This window comes from Oncorhynchus mykiss, chromosome 22, assembly GCF_013265735.2.
Source record: "Oncorhynchus mykiss isolate Arlee chromosome 22, USDA_OmykA_1.1, whole genome shotgun sequence".
NCBI classification, from domain to species: Eukaryota; Metazoa; Chordata; class Actinopteri; order Salmoniformes; family Salmonidae; genus Oncorhynchus; species Oncorhynchus mykiss.
Window position 1 is genome coordinate 39,140,230 of NC_048586.1, and position 19,163 is coordinate 39,159,392.

The following is a 19,163-nucleotide window of genomic DNA, read 5'->3' on the forward strand; positions in this document are numbered from 1 at the left end:
CTTTAATGAAGACAGCTTTCCATCCTGGATCAATCATTTCCAGGCCCAAGGACATGTACTAGTCTGTGGCGACCTAAATACCAGGACTGGATGACACCCTCAGCGCACAGTGGAACAAACACCTACCTGGAGGTAACAGCATTCCCTCCCCCATATGCCCCCTAGGCACAACGGCGACAACATAACCAACAAAAAAGGGTCACAACTCCTGCAAATCTGTTGCATGCTGGGTATGTACAGTCGTGGCCAAAAATGTTGAGAATGACAGAAATATTAATTTTCACAAAGTCTGCTGCATCAGTGTCTTTAGATATTTTTGTCAGATGTTACTAGATAATACTGAAGTATAATTACAAGCATTTCATAAGTGTCAAAGGCTTTTATTGACAATTACATGAAGTTGATGCAATGAGTCAATATTTGCAGTGTTGGCCCTTCTTTTTCAAGACCTCTGCAATCCGCCCTGGCAGGCTGTCAATTAACTTCTGGGCAGACAATTCTTTCATAATCAATGCTTGAAGTTTGTCAATATTAGTTTTTTATTTTTTATTTGTCCACCCGCCTTTTGAGGATTGACCACAAGTTCTCAGTGGGATTAAGGTCTGGGGAGTTTATGGCCATGGACCCAAAATATCAATGTTTTGTTCCCCAAGCCACTTAGTTAGCACTTTTGCCTTATGGCAAGGTGCTCCATCATGCTGGAATAGGCATTGTGCGTCACCAAACTGTTCCTGGATGGTTGGGAGAAGTTGCTCTCGGAGGATGTGTTGGTAACATTCTTTATTCATGGCTGTGTTCTTAGACAAAATTGTGAGTGAGCCCACTCCCTTGGCTGAGAAGTAACCCCACACATGAATGGTCTCAGGATGCTTTACTGTTGGCATGACACAGGACTGATGGTAGGGCTCACCTTGTCTTCCCCGGACAAGCTTTTTTCCGGATGCCCCAAACAATTGGAAAGGGGATTCATCAGAGAAAATGACTTTACTCCAGTCCTCAGCAGTCCAATCCCTTTGCAGAATATCAGTCTGTCCCTAATGTTTTTCCTGGAGAGAAGTGGCTTCTTTGCTGCCCTTCTTGACACCAGGCCATCCTCCAAAAGTCTTTGCCTCACTGTGCGTGCAGATGCACTCACACCTGCCTCCTGCCATTCCTGAGCAAGCTCTGTACTGGTGGTGCCCCGATCCCGCAGCTGAATCAACTTTAGGAGACGGTCCTGGCGTTTGCTGGACTTTCTTGGGCGCCATAAAGCCTTCTTCACAACAATTGAACCGCTCTCCTTGAAGTTCTTCATGATCCGATAAATGGTTGATTCAGGTGCAATCTTACTGGCAGCAATATCCTTGCATGTGAAGCCCTTTGTGAAGCACTTTTTGTGCAAAGCAATGATGACGGCACATGTTTCCTTGAAGGTAACCATGGTTGACAGAGGAAGAACAATGATTCCAAGAACCACCCTCCTTTTGAAGCTTCCAGTCTGTTATTTGAACTCAATCAGCATGACAGAGTGATCTCCAGCCTTGTCCTCGTCAACACACACCTGTGTTAACGAGAGAATCACTGACATGATGTCAGCTGGTGCTTTTGTGGCAGGGCTGAAATGCAGTGGAAATATTTTGGGGGGGATTCAGTTCATTTGCATGTTAAAGACGGACTTTGCAATTAATTCCAATTCATCTGATCATTCTTCATAACATTCTGGAGTACATGGAAATTGCCATCATACAAAATGAGGCAGCAGACTTTGTGAAAATTAATATTTGTGTTATTCTCAAAACTTTTGGCCATGACATAGTCAATGGTAGTCTTTGAGGGGACTCCTAAGGTAGGCACACCTACAGTCCATCTCTTGGCTGTAGTACTGTTCCCAAAACTTTTTATAGTCCCGTACCCCTTCAAACATTCAACCTCTAGCACCAGGGTCAGCACACTCTCAAATGTTTGTTTTTGACATCATTGTAAGCCTGCCACACACACACTATACGATACATTTATTAGACATAAGAATGAGTGTGAGTTTTTGTCACAACCAGGCTTGTGGGAAGTGACAAAGAGCTCTTATTGGACCAGGGCACAAATAATAATATATATAAAACCTTATTTGTTCATCAAAAATATTGAATAACTCACCACAGGTTAATGAGAAGGGTATGATTGAAAGGACGTCCATAACTCTGCAATGTTGGAAGTATTGGAGAGAGTCTCAGTCTTACATAATTTTCTACGCAGTCTGAAAATCCACTCTCACATAGGTAGGTGGTTTCAAAGGGCACCAGTGTCTTAGCAGCGCAATTTGCCAAGTCAAGAAACTCTGAGCGCAGCCCTATCCAGAAATCTGGCAGTGGCTTGTTATTAAATTACATTTTCACAGAACTGCTTGTTGCAATTTCTATGACACTCTCTTGTTCAGATATCAGTAAGTGGAATGGAGGCAGGGCATGAAAGGGAAAACAAATCCAGTTGTTTGTGTCATCCGTTTCGGGAAAGTACCTGTGTGAAAGTATCTGTGTAAAAGTACATGTGTAATTGTGCACCCAACTCACTCAGGTGCTTCGCTATATCACATTTGACATTGTCCGTTAGATTGAGTTCATTTGCACACAAAAATCCTACAATGATGGAAAGACCTGTGTGTTGTCCTTGTTAATGCAGACAGAGAAGAGCTCCAACTTCTTAGTCACAGCCTCAATTTTGTCCCGCAAATTGAATATAGTTGGAGAGTCCCTGTAACCCTAGATTCAGATCATTCAAGGGTGAAAAAACATCACCCAGAGAGACCAGCCGTGTGAGAAACTTGTCATCATTCTGGCGGTCAGACAAGTGAAAATTGTGTGTGTCTCCCTGTCATGACTTTTGCACCATCAGTACAGCTACCAACACATCTTGACTTCGATTGTCCATTTGTTGTCACAAAGCTATCCAGTACTTTAAAAATATCCTCTCCTGCTGTCCTGGTTTCCAGTGGTTTGCAGAAGAGGATGTCTTCCTTAATTGACCCCCCACAAAACATAACGGACATATACCAGGAGCTGTGCCAGGCCCGCCACGTCTGTTGACTCATCCAGCTGTAACGCATACAATTCACTGGCTTGTATGCAAAGCAGTAATTGTTTCAAAACATCTCCTGCCATGTCACTGATGCATCGTGAAACAGTGTTGTTTGATGAAGGAATTGTCTGTATAGTTTATTTGGCCTTTTCCCCCAGCATTGTCCCAGCCATATCCTCAGCAGCAGGAAGAATTAAGTCCTCCACAATAGTATGGGGCTTGCCTGTCCTAGCAACTCGCTAGCTCACCATATAAGATGCTTATAGCCCCTTCTTATTATTGGTATCTGTTGATTTTATACGTCTTACTACTTGAAAGACGTCATAATTCTCGCTCAAAAAACTCCTGTAGCTTATTTTTTTTAAATTGGCATGTCTTGTTTCTAAATGTCTGTGCAAGAGTGTCGGTGCAGTAGCTTGGTGTTTTCCCGGGTAAGGGGGCAGTAGCTTGGTGCCTTCCCGGGTAAGGGGCAGTAGCTTGGTGCCTTCCCGGGTAAGGGGGCAGTTGCTTGGTGCCTTCCCGGGTAAGGGGGCAGTAGCTTGGTGCCTTCCCGGGTAAGGGGGCAGTAGCTTGGCGCTTTCCCGGGCCAGGGGGCAGTAGCTTGGTGCCTTCCCGGGTAAGGGGGCAGTAGCTTGGTGCCTTCCCGGGTAAGGGGGCCGTAGCTTGGTCCTTTCCCGGGTAAGGGGGCAGTAGCTTGGTGCTTTCCCGGGTAAGGGGGCAGTAGCTTGGTGCTTTCCCGGGTAAGGGGGCAGTAGCTTGCTGCTTTCCCGGGTAACGGGCAGTAGCTCTTCAGCTGCATCAGATTCACAACTGTCAGTGTCCGTGCTAGCTGGGCTAACAACACATGTAGAATTACTGATGCTAGTATTGGATGTGCTTGTGGAAGCAGATCAACTTGTGTCATCGACAGGTGCAGGTGTAGCTGGTATTTGTCTGTATGGACGCGGGCCATACTAAATGGACTGTTTGAAAATGTGAAGAAATAAAAATGACAAATATTTAAAATCTGAATCACGTTTTTATTTGGCGTACCCCCAACGGCATTGCGCATACTCCTGTTTGGGAATACCTGCTGTAGATTACTTTATCACTGACCTCAACCCCGAGTCTCTCAGAGCGTTCACAGTCAGTCACCTGACACCCCTATCAGATCACAGCAAAATCACAATCTACTTGAACAGAGAAATACTCTATCTTGAGGCATCAAAGCCAAAGGAACGGAATAATATTAAGAAATGGTATAGATGTAAGGAAAGTTGTGTGGAAACCTACCAAAAAACAAATTCAATCCCTTTTAGACAACTTCCTGGACAAAACGCTTCACTGTAATAGTGAAGGTGTAACCTTGCAGTAGAAAACCTAACCAGTGTATTTAACCTGTCAGCTTCCCTATCAAATCTAAAAATGTAAATCATTTGATTAAGAATGCAAAAACTCAAGAAAGAAATTGAGAAACCTATCTAACCAAAAACATAGAGACCCGGAAAACCTGAGTCTACGCCTTCACTATGGTGAATCACTAAAACAATAAAGAAATACACTACGGAAAAAGAAGGAACAGCATGTCAGAAATCAGCTCAATGTAATTGAAGAATCCATAGACTGTAACCACTTCTGGGAAAATTGGAAAACACTAAACAAACAACAACACAAAGAATTATCTATCCATAATGGAGATGTATGGGTAAACCACTTCTCCAATCTTGTTTGCTCTATAACAAATTAAAAAACAGCAAACCCATACACATGATCAAATATAAAGCTTATAAGGAACTGTTAAAAACTACCAGAACTCACTAGATTATCCAACTATATTGAATGAACTACAGGACAAAATACAAACCCTGGCATCTTCCCCAATATTTGGAACAAAGGACTGATCACCCCAATCCACAGAAATTAAGACAAATTTCACCCCAACAACTACCGTGGGATATGCATTAACAGCAACCTTGGGAAAATCCTCTACACTATCATTAACAGCAGACTCAGTGAAAACAATGTACTGAGCAAATGTCAAATGGTCTTTTTACCAAATTACTGTACGACAGACCACGTCATCACATTGCACACCCAAATGGACAAACAAAGAAACAAAACAAAGCCACATGCATTGTTGATTCCAAAAAAGCTTTTGACACATTTTGGATCATGAGCGTCTGCTATACAAATTGATGGAAAGTGGTGTTGGGGGAAAAACATACGACATTATAAAATCCACACACATTTCTTTCCACGGGGCCGTGGGGTGAGACAGTCTTCAACATAAAAATCAATGAATTGGCGAGGGCACTAGAAGAGTATGCAGCACCCGGCCTCACCCTACTAGAATCTGAAGTCAAATGTTTACTGTTTGCTGATGATCTGGTGCTTCTGTCCCCAACCAAGGAGGGCCTACAGCAGCACCTAGATCTTCTGCACAGATTCTGTCAGACCTGGGACCTGACAGTAAATCTCAGCTCTGAAAAAGGTCAATTTGCCAGGATCATAAATACAAATTCCATCTAGACACCGTTGCCCTAGAGCACACAAAACACTATACATATCTCGGCCTAAACATCAGCGCAACAGGTAACTTCCACAAAGCTGTGAACGATCTGAGAGACAAGGCAAGAAGGGTCTTCAATGCCATCTAAAGGAAAATAAAAATCTATATACCAACTAAAACCTGGCTAAAAATAGAACCCACTGCCCTTCATGGTTGTGAAAACAAAAAGATAATTACTTGACACATTGGAAAGAATTAACAAAAAAACTGAGCAAACTAGAATGATATTTGGCCCTAATCAGAGAGTACACAGTGGCAGAATACCTGACCCAAAGGAAAGCTTTGACTATGTACAGACTCAGGGAACATAGCCTTGCTATTGAGAAAGGCCGCCGTAGGCAGACCTGGCTCTCAAGAGAAGACAGGCTATGTGCTCACTGCCGACAAAATGAGGTGGAAACTGAGCTGCACTTCCTAACCTCCTGTCCAATTTATGACCATATTAGAGACACATATTTCCCTCAGATTACACAGATCAACAAAGAATTTGAAAACAAACCCGATTTTGATAAACTCCCGTATCTACTGGGTGAAATACCACAGTGTGCCATCACAGCAAGATTTGTGACCTGTTGCCACAAGAAAAGGCCAACCAGTGAAGAACAAACACCACTGTAAATACAACCCATATTTATGTTTATTTATTTTCCCTTTTGTACTTTAACTATTTGCACATAACACAATATTTGAAATGTCTTTATTCTTTTGGAACTTTTGTGAGTGTAATGTTTACTGTACATTTTTATTATTTATTTCACTTTTGTTTATTGTCTATTTCACTTGCTTTGGCAATGTTAACACATGTTTCCCATGCCAATAAAGCCCTTGAATTGAATTTGAGAGAGAGAGAGAGAGAGAGAGAGAGAGAGAGAGAGAGAGAGAACGGGAGGAGGGGGGGACTACTTCATCATGTATGGCTCGCCGCCGGCCCTTCATCATACACTGCTAGTGCCCCTCTTCCCCCCAGCACTGAAACTCAATTCACCCATATCGCGTCCATTACGGCCTGATTCATACTCTGCTCACCGGGGGCCTGCCACAGACATCCATCTTGTCTCCATGTCGGAGCGAGGGAGGAAGGGAAGGAAGGTTGCCTGGCAGATCTAGGGCCACGCTAGATGGAGTAGACGCTATCCTATCAAGCCATCCGACCGCACCAGTAAAAACATCAGGCAGCTTTAACGCTGCCGAGCTGCACTAGAAAAAACTATTTTATCCACCTGTCTACACAGACAGGACAGGGCTTTTTTCAACTAACTCCCTCACTTTCCACCCCCTCCTTTCCCCCTTCATTCCCTTCCTCTCTACCTCCATCATGTGGGACTTTTATGGTTTGTCCTTCCAAGTGATGTCCTCTATTTATCTTCCTCTATTCCGCTCTCTCTCTCTCTCTCTCTCTCTCTCTCTCTCTATTACTCTCTCTCTTTCTCAATTTCAATTCAATTTAAAGGGTTTTATTGGCATGGGAAACATATGTTTACATTGCCAAAGCAAGGAAAATATATTGTAAACAAAAGTGAAATAAACCATTAAAAAAACAGTAAACTTTACACTCAGAAAAGATCCAAAAGAATAAAGACATTTCAAATGTCTCTATCTTTCTCTCTCCTCCCCTCTCTCTATTCCTCTCTCTCTCTCCTCCCCTCTCTCTATTCCTCTCTCTCTCTATTCCTCTCTCTCTCTATTCCTCTCTCTCTCTATTCCTCTCTCTCTCTATTCCTCTCTCTCTCTATTCCTCTCTCTCTCTATTCCTCTCTCTCTCTATTCCTCTCTCTCTCTCCTCCCCTCTCTCTATTCCTCTCTCTCTCTATTCCTCTCTCTCTCTATTCCTCTCTCTCTCTCCTCCCCTCTCTCTCTATTCCTCTCTCTCTCTATTCCTCTCTCTCTCTATTCCTCTCTCTCTCTATTCCTCTCTCTCTCTCCTCCCCTCTCTCTATTCCTCTCTCTCTCTATTCCTCTCTCTCTCTATTCCTCTCTCTCTCTATTCCTCTCTCTCTCTATTCCTCTCTCTCTCTATTCCTCTCTCTCTCTCCTCCCCTCTCTCTATTCCTCTCTCTCTCTATTCCTCTCTCTCTCTATTCCTCTCTCTCTCTATTCCTCTCTCTCTCTATTCCTCTCTCTCTCTATTCCTCTCTCTCTCTCCTCCCCTCTCTCTATTCCTCTCTCTCTCTATTCCTCTCTCTCTCTATTCCTCTCTCTCTCTATTCCTCTCTCTCTCTATTCCTCTCTCTCTCTATTCCTCTCTCTCTCTCCTCCCCTCTCTCTATTCCTCTCTCTCTCTATTCCTCTCTCTCTCTCTCCTCCCCTCTCTCTATTCCTCTCTCTCTCTATTCCTCTCTCTCTATTCCTCTCTCTCTCTATTCCTCTCTCTCTCTATTCCTCTCTCTCTCTCCTCCCCTCTCTCTATTCCTCTCTCTCTCTATTCCTCTCTCTCTCTCCTCCCCTCTCTCTATTCCTCTCTCTCTCTATTCCTCTCTCTCTCTATTCCTCTCTCTCTCTATTCCTCTCTCTCTCTCCTCCCCTCTCTCTATTCCTCTCTCTCTCTATTCCTCTCTCTCTCTATTCCTCTCTCTCTCTATTCCTCTCTCTCTCTCCTCCCCTCTCTCTATTCCTCTCTCTCTCTATTCCTCTCTCTCTCTATTCCTCTCTCTCTCTATTCCTCTCTCTCTCTATTCCTCTCTCTCTCTCCTCCCCTCTCTCTATTCCTCTCTCTCTCGATTCCTCTCTCTCTCTATTCCTCTCTTTCTCTATTCCTCTCTCTTCATTCCTTTCTCTCCTCCTCTCTCTCTCTCCTCATATCTCTCTCTCCTCCTCCTCTCCCTCTCTCTCTCTTTCTCTCTCCTCCTCTCCCTCTCTCTCCTCCTCTCTCTCTCTCTCTCCTCCTCTCTCTCTCTCTCTCCCCTCCTCTCTCTCTCTCTCCTCCTCTCTCTCTCTCTCCTCCTCCTCTCTCTCTCTCTCCCCTCCTCTCTCTCTCTCTCTCTCCTCCTCTCTCTCTATTCCTCTCTCCCTATACCTCTCCCTCTCTATTCCTCTCTCTCTATTCCCCTCTCTCTCTATTTCTCTCTCTCCTCCTCTCTCTCTATTCCCCTCTCTCTCTCCCCCTCTCACTCTATTCCTCGTTCTCCTCCTCTCACTCTATTCCTCTCTCTCTATTCCTCTTTCTCCTCCTATCACTCTATTCCTCTCTCTCCTCCTCTCTCTCTATTCCTCTCTCTCTATTTCTCTCTCTATTCCTCTCTCTCTATTCCTCTCTCTCTATCCCTCTCTCTCTATTCCTCTCACTCCTCCTCTCTCTCTATTCCTCTCTCTCTATGTCTCCCTCTCCTCCTCTCTCTTTCCTCCTCTCTCTCTATTCCTCTCTCTCTATGTCTCTCTCTCTATTCCTCTCTCTCTATGTCTCTCTCTATTCCTCTCACTCTATTTTTCTCTCTCCTCCTCTCTCTCCTCCTCTCTCTCTCTCCTCCTCTCTCTGTTCCTCTCTCACTCCTCCTTTCTCTCTATTTATTTCTCTCCTCCTCTCTTTCTGTTCCTCTCTCTCTATTCCTCTCTCTCTCCTCCTCTCACTTTATTCCTCTCTCTCCTCCTTTCTCTCTATTCATCTCTCTATTCCTCTCTATATATTCTTCTCTCTCCTCCTCTCTCTCTATCTCCTCCTTTCTCTCTATTCATCTCTCTATCTCCTCCTCTCTCTCTATTCATCTCTCTATCTCCTCCTCTCTCTCTATTCCTCTCACTCCTCCTCTCTCTCTATTCCTCTCTCTCTATGTCTCTCTCTCCTCTCTCTCTCCTCCTCTCTCTCTATTCCTCTCTCTCTATGTCTCTCTCTCTATTCCTCTCTCTCTATTCCTCTCTCTCTATTCCTCTCGCTCTATTTTCTCTCTCCTCCTCTCTCTCCTCCTCTCTCTCCTCCTCTCTCTCTCTCCTCCTCTCTCTATTCCTCTTTCTGTGTTCCTCTCTCACTCCTCCTTTCTCTCTATTTATTTCTCTCCTCTCTTTCTGTTCATCTCTCTCTCCTCCTTTCTCTCTATTCATCTCTCTCCTCCTCTCTCTATCTCCTCCTCTCTCTCTATTCATCTCTCTATCTCCTCCTCTCTCTCTATTGATCTCTCTATCTCCTCCTCTCTCTCTATTCATCTCTCTATCTCCTCCTCTCTCTCTATTGATCTCTCTATCTCCTCCTCTCTCTCTATTCATCTCTCTATCTCCTCCTCTCTCTCTACTCCTCTCTATCTCCTCCTCTCTCTCTACTCCTCTCTATCTCCTCCTCTCTCTCTACTCCTCTCTATCTCCTCCTTTCTCTCTACTCCTCTCTATCTCCTCCTTTCTCTCTATTCATCTCTCTCCTCCTCTCTCTATCTCCTCCTCTCTCTCTATTCATCTCTCTATCTCCTCTCTCTCTATTGATCTCTCTATCTCCTCCTCTCTCTCTATTCATCTCTCTATCTCCTCCTCTCTCTCTATTGATCTCTCTATCTCCTCCTCTCTCTCTATTAATCTCTCTATCTCCTCCTCTCTCTCTACTCCTCTCTATCTCCTCCTCTCTCTCTACTCCTCTCTATCTCCTCCTCTCTCTCTACTCCTCTCTATCTCCTCCTTTCTCTCTACTCCTCTCTATCTCCTCCTTTCTCTCTATTCATCTCTCTCCTCCTCTCTCTATCTCCTCCTCTCTCTCTATTCATCTCTCTATCTCCTCCTCTCTCTCTATTGATCTCTCTATCTCCTCCTCTCTCTCTATTCATCTCTCTATCTCCTCCTCTCTCTCTACTCCTCTCTATCTCCTCCTCTCTATCTCCTCCTCTCTATCTCCTCCTCTCTCTCTACTCCTCTCTATCTCCTCCTCTCTCTCTACTCCTCTCTATCTCCTCCTCTCTATCTCCTCCTCTCTCTCTACTCCTCTCTATCTCCTCCTCTCTCTCTACTCCTCTCTATCTCCTCCTCTCTCTCTCCTCCTCTCTATCTCCTACTCTCTCTCTCCTCCTCTCTATCTCCTCCTCTCTCTCTACTCCTCTCTATCTCCTCCTCTCTCTCTACTCCTCTCTATCTCCTCCTCTCTATCTCCTCCTCTCTCTCTACTCCTCTCTATCTCCTCCTCTCTATCTCCTCCTCTCTCTCTACTCCTCTCTATCTCCTCCTCTCTATCTCCTCCTCTCTATCTCCTCCTCTCTCTCTATTCCTCTCTCTTTTGGTTTTGCTGTGTAATGGAAGACTTGGAGCAGTTCACTGCTAGGTTTGGAGAAGGCTACAGTAGGTGTCTGGATTCAGTGTACTGTTCCTCACAAACCATGTTCCCCCAGCCCCAAGGTCCTCATAAACCATGTTCCCCCAGACCCAGGGTCCTCATAAACCATGTTCCCCCCCAGACCCAGGGTCCCCATAAACCATGTTCCCCCAGACCCAAGGTCCTCATAAACCATGTTCCCCCAGACCCAGGGTCCCCATAAACCATGTTCCCCCAGACCCAAGGTCCTCATAAACCATGTTCCCCCAGACCCAAGGTCCTCACAAACCATGTTCCCCCAGACCCAAGGTCCTCATAAACCATGTTCCCCCAGACCCAAGGTCCTCACAAACCATGTTCCCCCAGACCCAAGGTCCTCATAAACCATGTTCCCCCCCAGACCCAGGGTCCTCATAAACCATGTTCCCCCCAGACCCAGGGTCCTCATAAACCATGTTCCCCCAGACACAGGGTCCTCATAAACCATGTTCCCCCCAGACCCAGGGTCCTCATAAACCATGTTCCCCCAGACCCAAGGTCCTCACAAACCATGTTCCCCCAGATCCAGGGTCCTCACAAACCATGTTCCCCCAGACCCAAGGTCCTCATAAACCATGTTCCCCCAGACCCAAGGTCCTCACAATCCATGTTCCCCCAGATCCAGGGTCCTCACAAACCATGTTCCCCCAGACCCAAGGTCCTCATAAACCATGTTCCCCCAGACCCAAGGTCCTCATAAACCATGTTCCCCCAGACCCAGGGTCCTCATAAACCATGTTCCCCCAGACCTAGGGTCCTCACAAACCATGTTCCCCCAGATCCAGGGTCCTCACAAACCATGTTCCCCCAGACCCAAGGTCCTCATAAACCATGTTCCCCCAGACCCAAGGTCCTCATAAACCATGTTCCCCCAGACCCAAGGTCCTCACAAACCATGTTCCCCCAGACCCAAGGTCCTCACAAACCATGTTCCCCCAGACCCAAGGTCCTCATAAACCATGTTCCCCCAGACCCAAGTTCCTCATAAACTATGTTCCCCCAGACCCAAGGTCCTCACAAACCATGTTCCCCCAGACCCAAGGTCCTCATAAACCATGTTCCCCCCAGACCGAGGTCCTCACAAACCATGTTCTCCCCAAACCCAAGGTCCTCACAAACATGCCAGTAGGCCGGCCTGACAGCCATTCCAAACAACATGGCACCATTGTGTCAGAGCCAGCTAGGCAAACACACAGGACACACACAACAAACACACGTTACCACATGGACAGATTTTATGTACAACAGCCTTGTGACAAAAAGGCCCTAGTCCCTGTGTGTGTCAAGGCTGCTAATGGACACAAAAAAGTGAACAGGTTATATGAGACAACAAAGAGGGCGAATGATAGATGGAGCAGAGTAGACTCGTCTGCCTGTCTGTCTGTCTTTCTGACAGCAAGCAGCCAATTACTGATGAAAGTGGTGGGATGAGCCCTGCCAGACCACAGCTTTCCATTAGCACATGCCAGCCAACCATGTGTGTGTGTGTGTGTGTGTGTGTGTGTGTGTGTGTGTGTGTGTGTGTGTGTGTGTGTGTGTGTGTGTGTGTGTGTGTGTGTAAGGGGGGCTCAGGGGGTCTGCTGGATCCTTTTCACGCTCACACACAAGCGATAAATAACCAGCCGATTCCTTTCCCGCAGTTGAGCACATGGAATTGCAATGAGTTGGGGGAGACAGCCAGTCAACACGAGACCAGCCGATACGTGCAGCCGTGCGCACAGCAGAGTGGAGCTCCAGCGCGGACTCATACGCGCTCATCTCACCACGCGCACCGAATCAGTAACTCCGGCCAAGCACTCGAAAGCTCACCAGTCTCCATCTTTAAAAAGGACAGATACCTGATCTCATTCCATGAAATGACGCACCTATTATTCTTCTTACACAGTAATATCACAACCACTCCTTTCCTGTAAACCAATAGCATCACTCGACCAAATAGTAATAGGATCAAGTCATGTGAATTAGTGTCAGTAAGTCACCCACAGAAGTGGGATAAGTGGTAACTGGCAGTAGCGTTGGCACGTCTGCCTGCTTGGCCATGCCCGTGTGTGCTCACTGTACCACTGCCAGCCCTGCGGATGACTTCATTCTAATGAATGAGTGGTTTGCCTTCATGTCGAGCGCGACATGCCACAATGACACAGACAAATACAGGGGATTTCCCCCACCAGCTTTCCAGCAACATCACATGCTCCATTCGGATCACTGGTGAGAGTGGATTTCCAACCAAAAGCACTAGTGGTATGTATGGTATGGTATGCGTTCACTAGGTTACCACACACACACACACACAAACACCCACTCTTCCCCCATGCAGCCTTGCTTATCACCCTCACGCGAACATCTTCGCGGCTCGCTGTTGATAATATATTCTGCATCGCAATCGGGAGTTGGTTCTCGTACCAACAGGCTGAAAACACCAAGTAATCTGACAGATGCGGATGCATTATTTAAGATCAAGTCTCTTGTTATTAGTTACGAGTCCTACTTCTATGCCTAAATTGCCCCGCGCCTTCTCAAATCGCACCTGGCAGACGTGCAATTTTGTGTGGGAGCTCTCAGGTTGGTTGCCATCCTTTAGGAATAAACCAAACAGAGCGAATGACAGACGGCGCTCCGCATTCAATACACGAAACACGGAAAATACAAACCGTTATAATGTTATTCAAATAGCGTCTTGTGCTTAAAACCAAATTATACTACTATTATAGCCTACCATGCAATCAAGGTGCTATGATCAATTTATATAACCAATAAAAACAATCAAATAACATGAAGAATGCAGACTTGTCTCCAACAAGACATCGCTTGTCATTAATTGCAGCATAACACTGTTACAATCGGCAAGCGAGATGCAACCAAGAGCCGTTAAAGCCAGAGAAGAGCTAGAAAAACGAAATAGTATACCGGGGGTTGGAAAATAGCGCACACGGGTGGAATCATGGTCACAGACGCGTCCATAGCAGCCTGTCTCCCTCTACACAGTGCTGCCTGCTGGTGTGATCAACTTGAGAATGTTTTCATGACAGGCTGCATGGGGAGACATGTGAGCGCCGCAGCTCGAGCTCCGGAGCACCAGCAGCATATAAGTGATGATTTACAAATACTAGTTTGCTACAATATAAGTCAAGACAGTTATACAGTAAAGTAAAGAAAAAGCAGCAAATCACCTGCTGCCAGTTCTCCTCCAGCGAAGGCATTGCAGAGAAATAGCCAGTGTCATGCACGAGTTGGAGTTCCTGAAAAATACTGTAATTCGCCAACACGTCCATGTTGATGCAAGATTTGAAAGTAATTTACTTTGATCCACCGGAAGAAATACAACCCCACTTTTGTATGGTTAGGGGTTAACAAAAAAAATGTCTTCAGATCCTCCTCTGTGCGTCTGTCCATGCACCAGAAAGTATGGCGCTATATACCACAGGAACTAAATAACACACCGAAGAACCACTATAAACAATAGAAAAAGAAGAGTTTAATATTATGTCTCTGAATTGCGATCCTTTTTTCTCTGGCGCTAACTCTCAGGTCTTCAGTCCAGAAGTGGAATGCCAACTCGGTGACATGAAACGTCCATCTATTTCCGCATTGCCAGATTGCAATATTCGCTCTATAAATTCCAGGTTGGTTTTTCCGCTGCCTGCAGTAGCTTCATCAGGCGAATGGGAGAGTAGCTCGGGCTAGCTGTCTAGTGAGCGGAGCGAGCAAGCGACTCGGACGGGGGAGTGGTTTGTTGTCAATCAATTCCGTGCGTGACCATATAAGGTAAATAGGGTTTGATGATCTCACTGGCGTCCAATTAAGGCGGCGCTAAAATAGGTAAAAGGGAGGAGTTAGAATGAATGGCGAGCCGCTATTGGCTTTGTGTAGCTGTCACTCTAGTCATACATGGCAGTGAAAGGTGAGCTATTTTTAGATGGCTATATAAATGCTGCAGCATACTTCCTTCACTCAGTTGAAGTCTGTGGCCGAACGGGAAGCATACACAAACCTTCCAGGCTTCAAAATAACTAATTTTAAACACATGTAATAGTGCTAAAACGTGTTTTCACTGTAATTCGTTAAACATTTTTCGAATATAGTTTTAAGGAAGAAACGTCCGGACATGAGACCGATAGGGACTCTGGGGCTGTGATGTAACAGCTTTCCCAACACAACACAGCTCCGAGGCGACTTCTCTTGTGGTTTGAGGTTGCAGGCTTTTACTGGAAACCGGCTGTGTAATACAGAACTCAACGTGTGGACTATCTATTCTACAGAGTAATACAGAACTCAACGTGTGGACTATCTATTCTACAGAGCCTTCAGAAAGTATTCACACCCATTGACTTCTTCCACATTTTGTTGTGTTACAGCCTCCATTTAAAATTGATTCAATGTAGATTATTTTGTCACTGGCCAACACACAACACCCCATAATGTCAAAGTGGAATTATGTTTTTTGAGATTTTTACAAATTCATTAAAAATGAAAAGCTGAAAGGTCTTGAGTCAACTAGTATTCAACCCTTTAGTTATGTGAAGTCTAAATAGTTCAGGAGTAAAGATTTGCTTAACAAGTCACATAATAAGTTGCATGGACACACTGCACCCAACAGTAGTGTTTAACATGATTTTTGAATGACTACCTCATCTCTGTACCCCACACATACAATTATATGTAAGGTCCCTCAGTTGAGCAGGGAATTTCAAACACAGATTCAACCACAAAGACCAGCAAGGCTTTCCAATGGCTCGCAAAGAAGGGAACCTATTGGTTGATGGGTGAACCCCCCCCCCCAAAAAAAACACAGACACTGAATATCCCTTTGAGTATGGTGAAGTTATTAATAACTATTTGGATGGTGTGTCAATACACCCAGTCATCACAAAGATACAGGCATCTTGTCTAACTCAGTTCCCGGAGAGGAAGGAAACCGCTCATGGATTTCACCATGAGGCCAATGGTGACTTTAAAACAGTTACAGAATTTAGTGGCTGTGATAGGAGAACACTGAGGATGTATCAACAATATTGAAGTACTCCACAATGCTAACCTAATTGACAGAGTGAAAAGAAGGAAGCTTGTACCAAATAAAAATATTCCAAAACATGCATCCTGTTTTCAACAAGCCACTAAAATAATTCTGCAAAAAATGTGGCAAAGCAATTCACTTTTTGTCCTGAATACAAAGTGTTATGCTTGGGGAAAATCCAATACAACACATTACTGAGTACCACTCTCCATATTTTTAAGCATAGTGGTGGCTGCATCATGTTATGGGTATGCTTGTAATTGTTAAGGACAGGGGAGTTTTTCAGGATAAAAAATAAACGAAATGGAGCTAAGCACAGGCAAAATCCTAGAGGATAACGTAGCTCAGTCTTCTTTTCACCAGGCACTGGGAGATTAATTCACCTTTCAGCAGGACAATAACTTAAAACACAAGGCCAAATCTACACTGGAGTTGCTTACCAAGAAGACAGTGAATGTTCCTGAGTGGCCGAGTTACAGTTTTGACTTAAATCTGCTTGGAAATCTATTGCAAGACCTGAAAATGGTTGTCTAGCAATGATCAACCAATCAATGTGACAGAGCTTGAAGAATTTTGAAAATAATAATGGGCAATTGTTGAACAATCCAGGTGCTGAAAGCTGTTAGAGACTTATCCAGAAAGACTCACAGATGTAATTGCTGCCAAAGGTGCTTCTACAAAGTATTGACTCAGGGTTGTGAATACTTATTTAAATTAGATATTTCTGTATACTTAAAAAACAACAACATTGCAAACATTTCTAAAAACATGCTCTGTCATTATGGGGTTTTATGTGTAGATGGGCAGACGAAAAGGCATTGAATCCATGTTGAATTCAGGCTGTAATACAACAGAATGTTGAATAAGTCAAGGGGTATGAGTACTTTCGGAAGGGACTGTATCTGTAGCTTAAGGGAAAAATAATTGTAAAAAAAAAGTACAAGTGTTGCTGTCTCGGAGGCTGTGAATTTTTTCAACTTTTTGTTAAAAATCGCGCAAAATTTCAACGTCCTGCTACTCATGCCAGGAATATAGTATATGCATATGATTAGTATGTGTGGATAGAAAACACTCTGAAGTTTCTAAAACTGGTTAAATCATGTCTGTGACTATAACAGAACGTGTGTAGCAGGCAAAATCCCAAGGAAAACTGTTCACAAAAAAAAAAAAAAAAAAAAAAAATAGATAGCGACCAGTTTACAGTTCCTACAGCTTCCACACGATGTCGCCAGACTTGGTAATTTGGTTGAAGTTAATCCTTGGTGAAATGAGGAATAGGCACTTCCTGTCGTCGAGTACACCGGAGGAAGTTATGAAAGGGAGAATATGGACCATGATTTCAAGACTTGCTGCTATTGAATACAGATCGCCCCGTGATCAATTTGATCGATTATTAACGTTTACTAATACCTACAGTTGGATTACAAAAGTAGTTTGAAGTGTTTTGTCAAAGTTTATGGGCAACTTTTTTAATTTAAAAAAATGACGTTGTGTTTTGGAAAGCAGTTTTTTCCTGGATCAGACAGGCTTCATAAATTGACATTTTGGGTATACATGGACGAATTTAATCGAAAAAAAGACCCAATTGTGATGTTTATGGGACATATAGGAGTGCCAACAAAGAAGCTCGTCAAAGGTAATAAATGTTTCATATTTTATTTCTGTGTTTTGTGTAGCGCCGGCTACGCTAATTCTTTTGTTTACGTCCCCTTTAGGTATTTCGGGGGGTTGCATGCTATCAGATAATAGCTTCTCATGCTTTCGCCGAAAAGCATTTTAAAAATCTGACATGTTGGCTAGATTCACAACGAGTGTGACTTTAATTGAGTACCCTGCATGTGTGTTTTAATGAAAGTTTGAGTTGTATCGAGTACTATTAGTTGTCACTCTGAAATTTCCGCTGATGTTGATCCCTGTACAGGGACAGCAGCCATAACAGGTTTTAAAAATACACACATTTAAAAAAAAATAATCAAAGCTAATCACAAAGCGTTTTAATTCTTATCTTATCTTGGCCATATGGATTGTGAATCATTTCATTATGATTACTACGAGTGTGTTGATTGGGGCTGTAATTAATAATTTGGCCATATTGAGCCATACATCAACTTTTTTGACTATAAAAAATTCAAACTTTACATTAATGTGAAAATATATAACCCTTACATAATAATAATACCAGCATGTATGACATTTACTGGTAGAATGGGAAGATGTTGTCCTCATAGCCAGGTGAAAACAGATAGGCTGCCTGTTTTTAAATACACTTTTCAGGGGAAAGGGAGCAATCTACCATGGCTACTTTACATTATTACATAACAGTCGTGTAAATGTATAGATAGACATTTCCCTATTATTAAAAGGCCAGGGTAAGGGAAGTCACAAATCATTTGAATTTGTTTGCATAGTTATAGCATATAAATTGAAATGTGAATACACAAACAAGTTTCACAGCAATGCTTACCTGGACTGTAATAACACTGTACCTGGTTATGTGTACAGGTTTAATAGGCTACCTAATGTAAATAAACTAATAAATATTACACCTCCCTTGGTTGGTACATATGAAGTCTCAGGTCCAAATGCACAACAATTACATTTGGCACAAACATAGAGGTCTCTAATGAATGTATACTGTTGAAGTCGGAAGTTTACATACACCTTAGTCATTTAAACATTTAAACACAGTTTTCACAATTCCTGACATTTAATCAGAGTAAACATTCCCTGTCTTAGGTCAGTTAGGATCACCACTTTATTTTAAGAATGTGAAATGTCAGAATAATAGTAGAGAGAATCATTTATTTCAGCTTTCTTTCATCACATTCCCAGTGGGTCAGAAGTTTACATACACTCAATTAGTATTTGGTAGCATTGCCTTTAAATTGTTTAACTTGGGTCAAACATTTCGGAATGCCTTCCATAAGCTACCCACAACGAGTTGGGTGAATTTTGGTGCATTCCTCCTGACAGAGCTGGTGTAACTGAGTCAGGTTTGTAGGACTCCTTGCTCGCACACGCTTTTTCAGTTCTGCCCACACATTTTCTATAGGATTGAGGTCAGGGCTTTGTGATGGCCACTACAATACCTTGACTTTGTTGTCCTTAAGCCGTTTTGCCATGACTTTGGAAGTATGCTTGGGGTCATTGTCCATTTGGAAGACCCATTTGCAACCAAGCTTGAACTTCCCGACTGATGTCTTGAGATGTTGCTTCAATATATCGCCATAATTTTCCTGCCTCATGATGCCATCTATTTTGTGAAGTGTACCAGTCCCTCCTGCAGCAAAGCACCC

The 19,163-nt window shown here is 43.8% G+C and overlaps 1 protein-coding gene across 1 annotated transcript in view; it reads right to left on the reverse strand.

Annotated features, from left to right (window-relative positions):
• The window catches only part of klf7b (Kruppel-like factor 7b), a 156,089-nt gene extending 141,548 nt beyond the window's left edge, over nt 1-14,541 (reverse strand). The window contains exon 1 of the mRNA XM_021579706.2: nt 14,024-14,541. Coding sequence (XP_021435381.1) covers nt 14,024-14,125 — 102 coding nt within the window. The 5' untranslated portion in view covers nt 14,126-14,541. The remainder of the gene's footprint in view (nt 1-14,023) is intronic.
• Between the last annotated feature and the right edge of the window lie 4,622 nt (nt 14,542-19,163).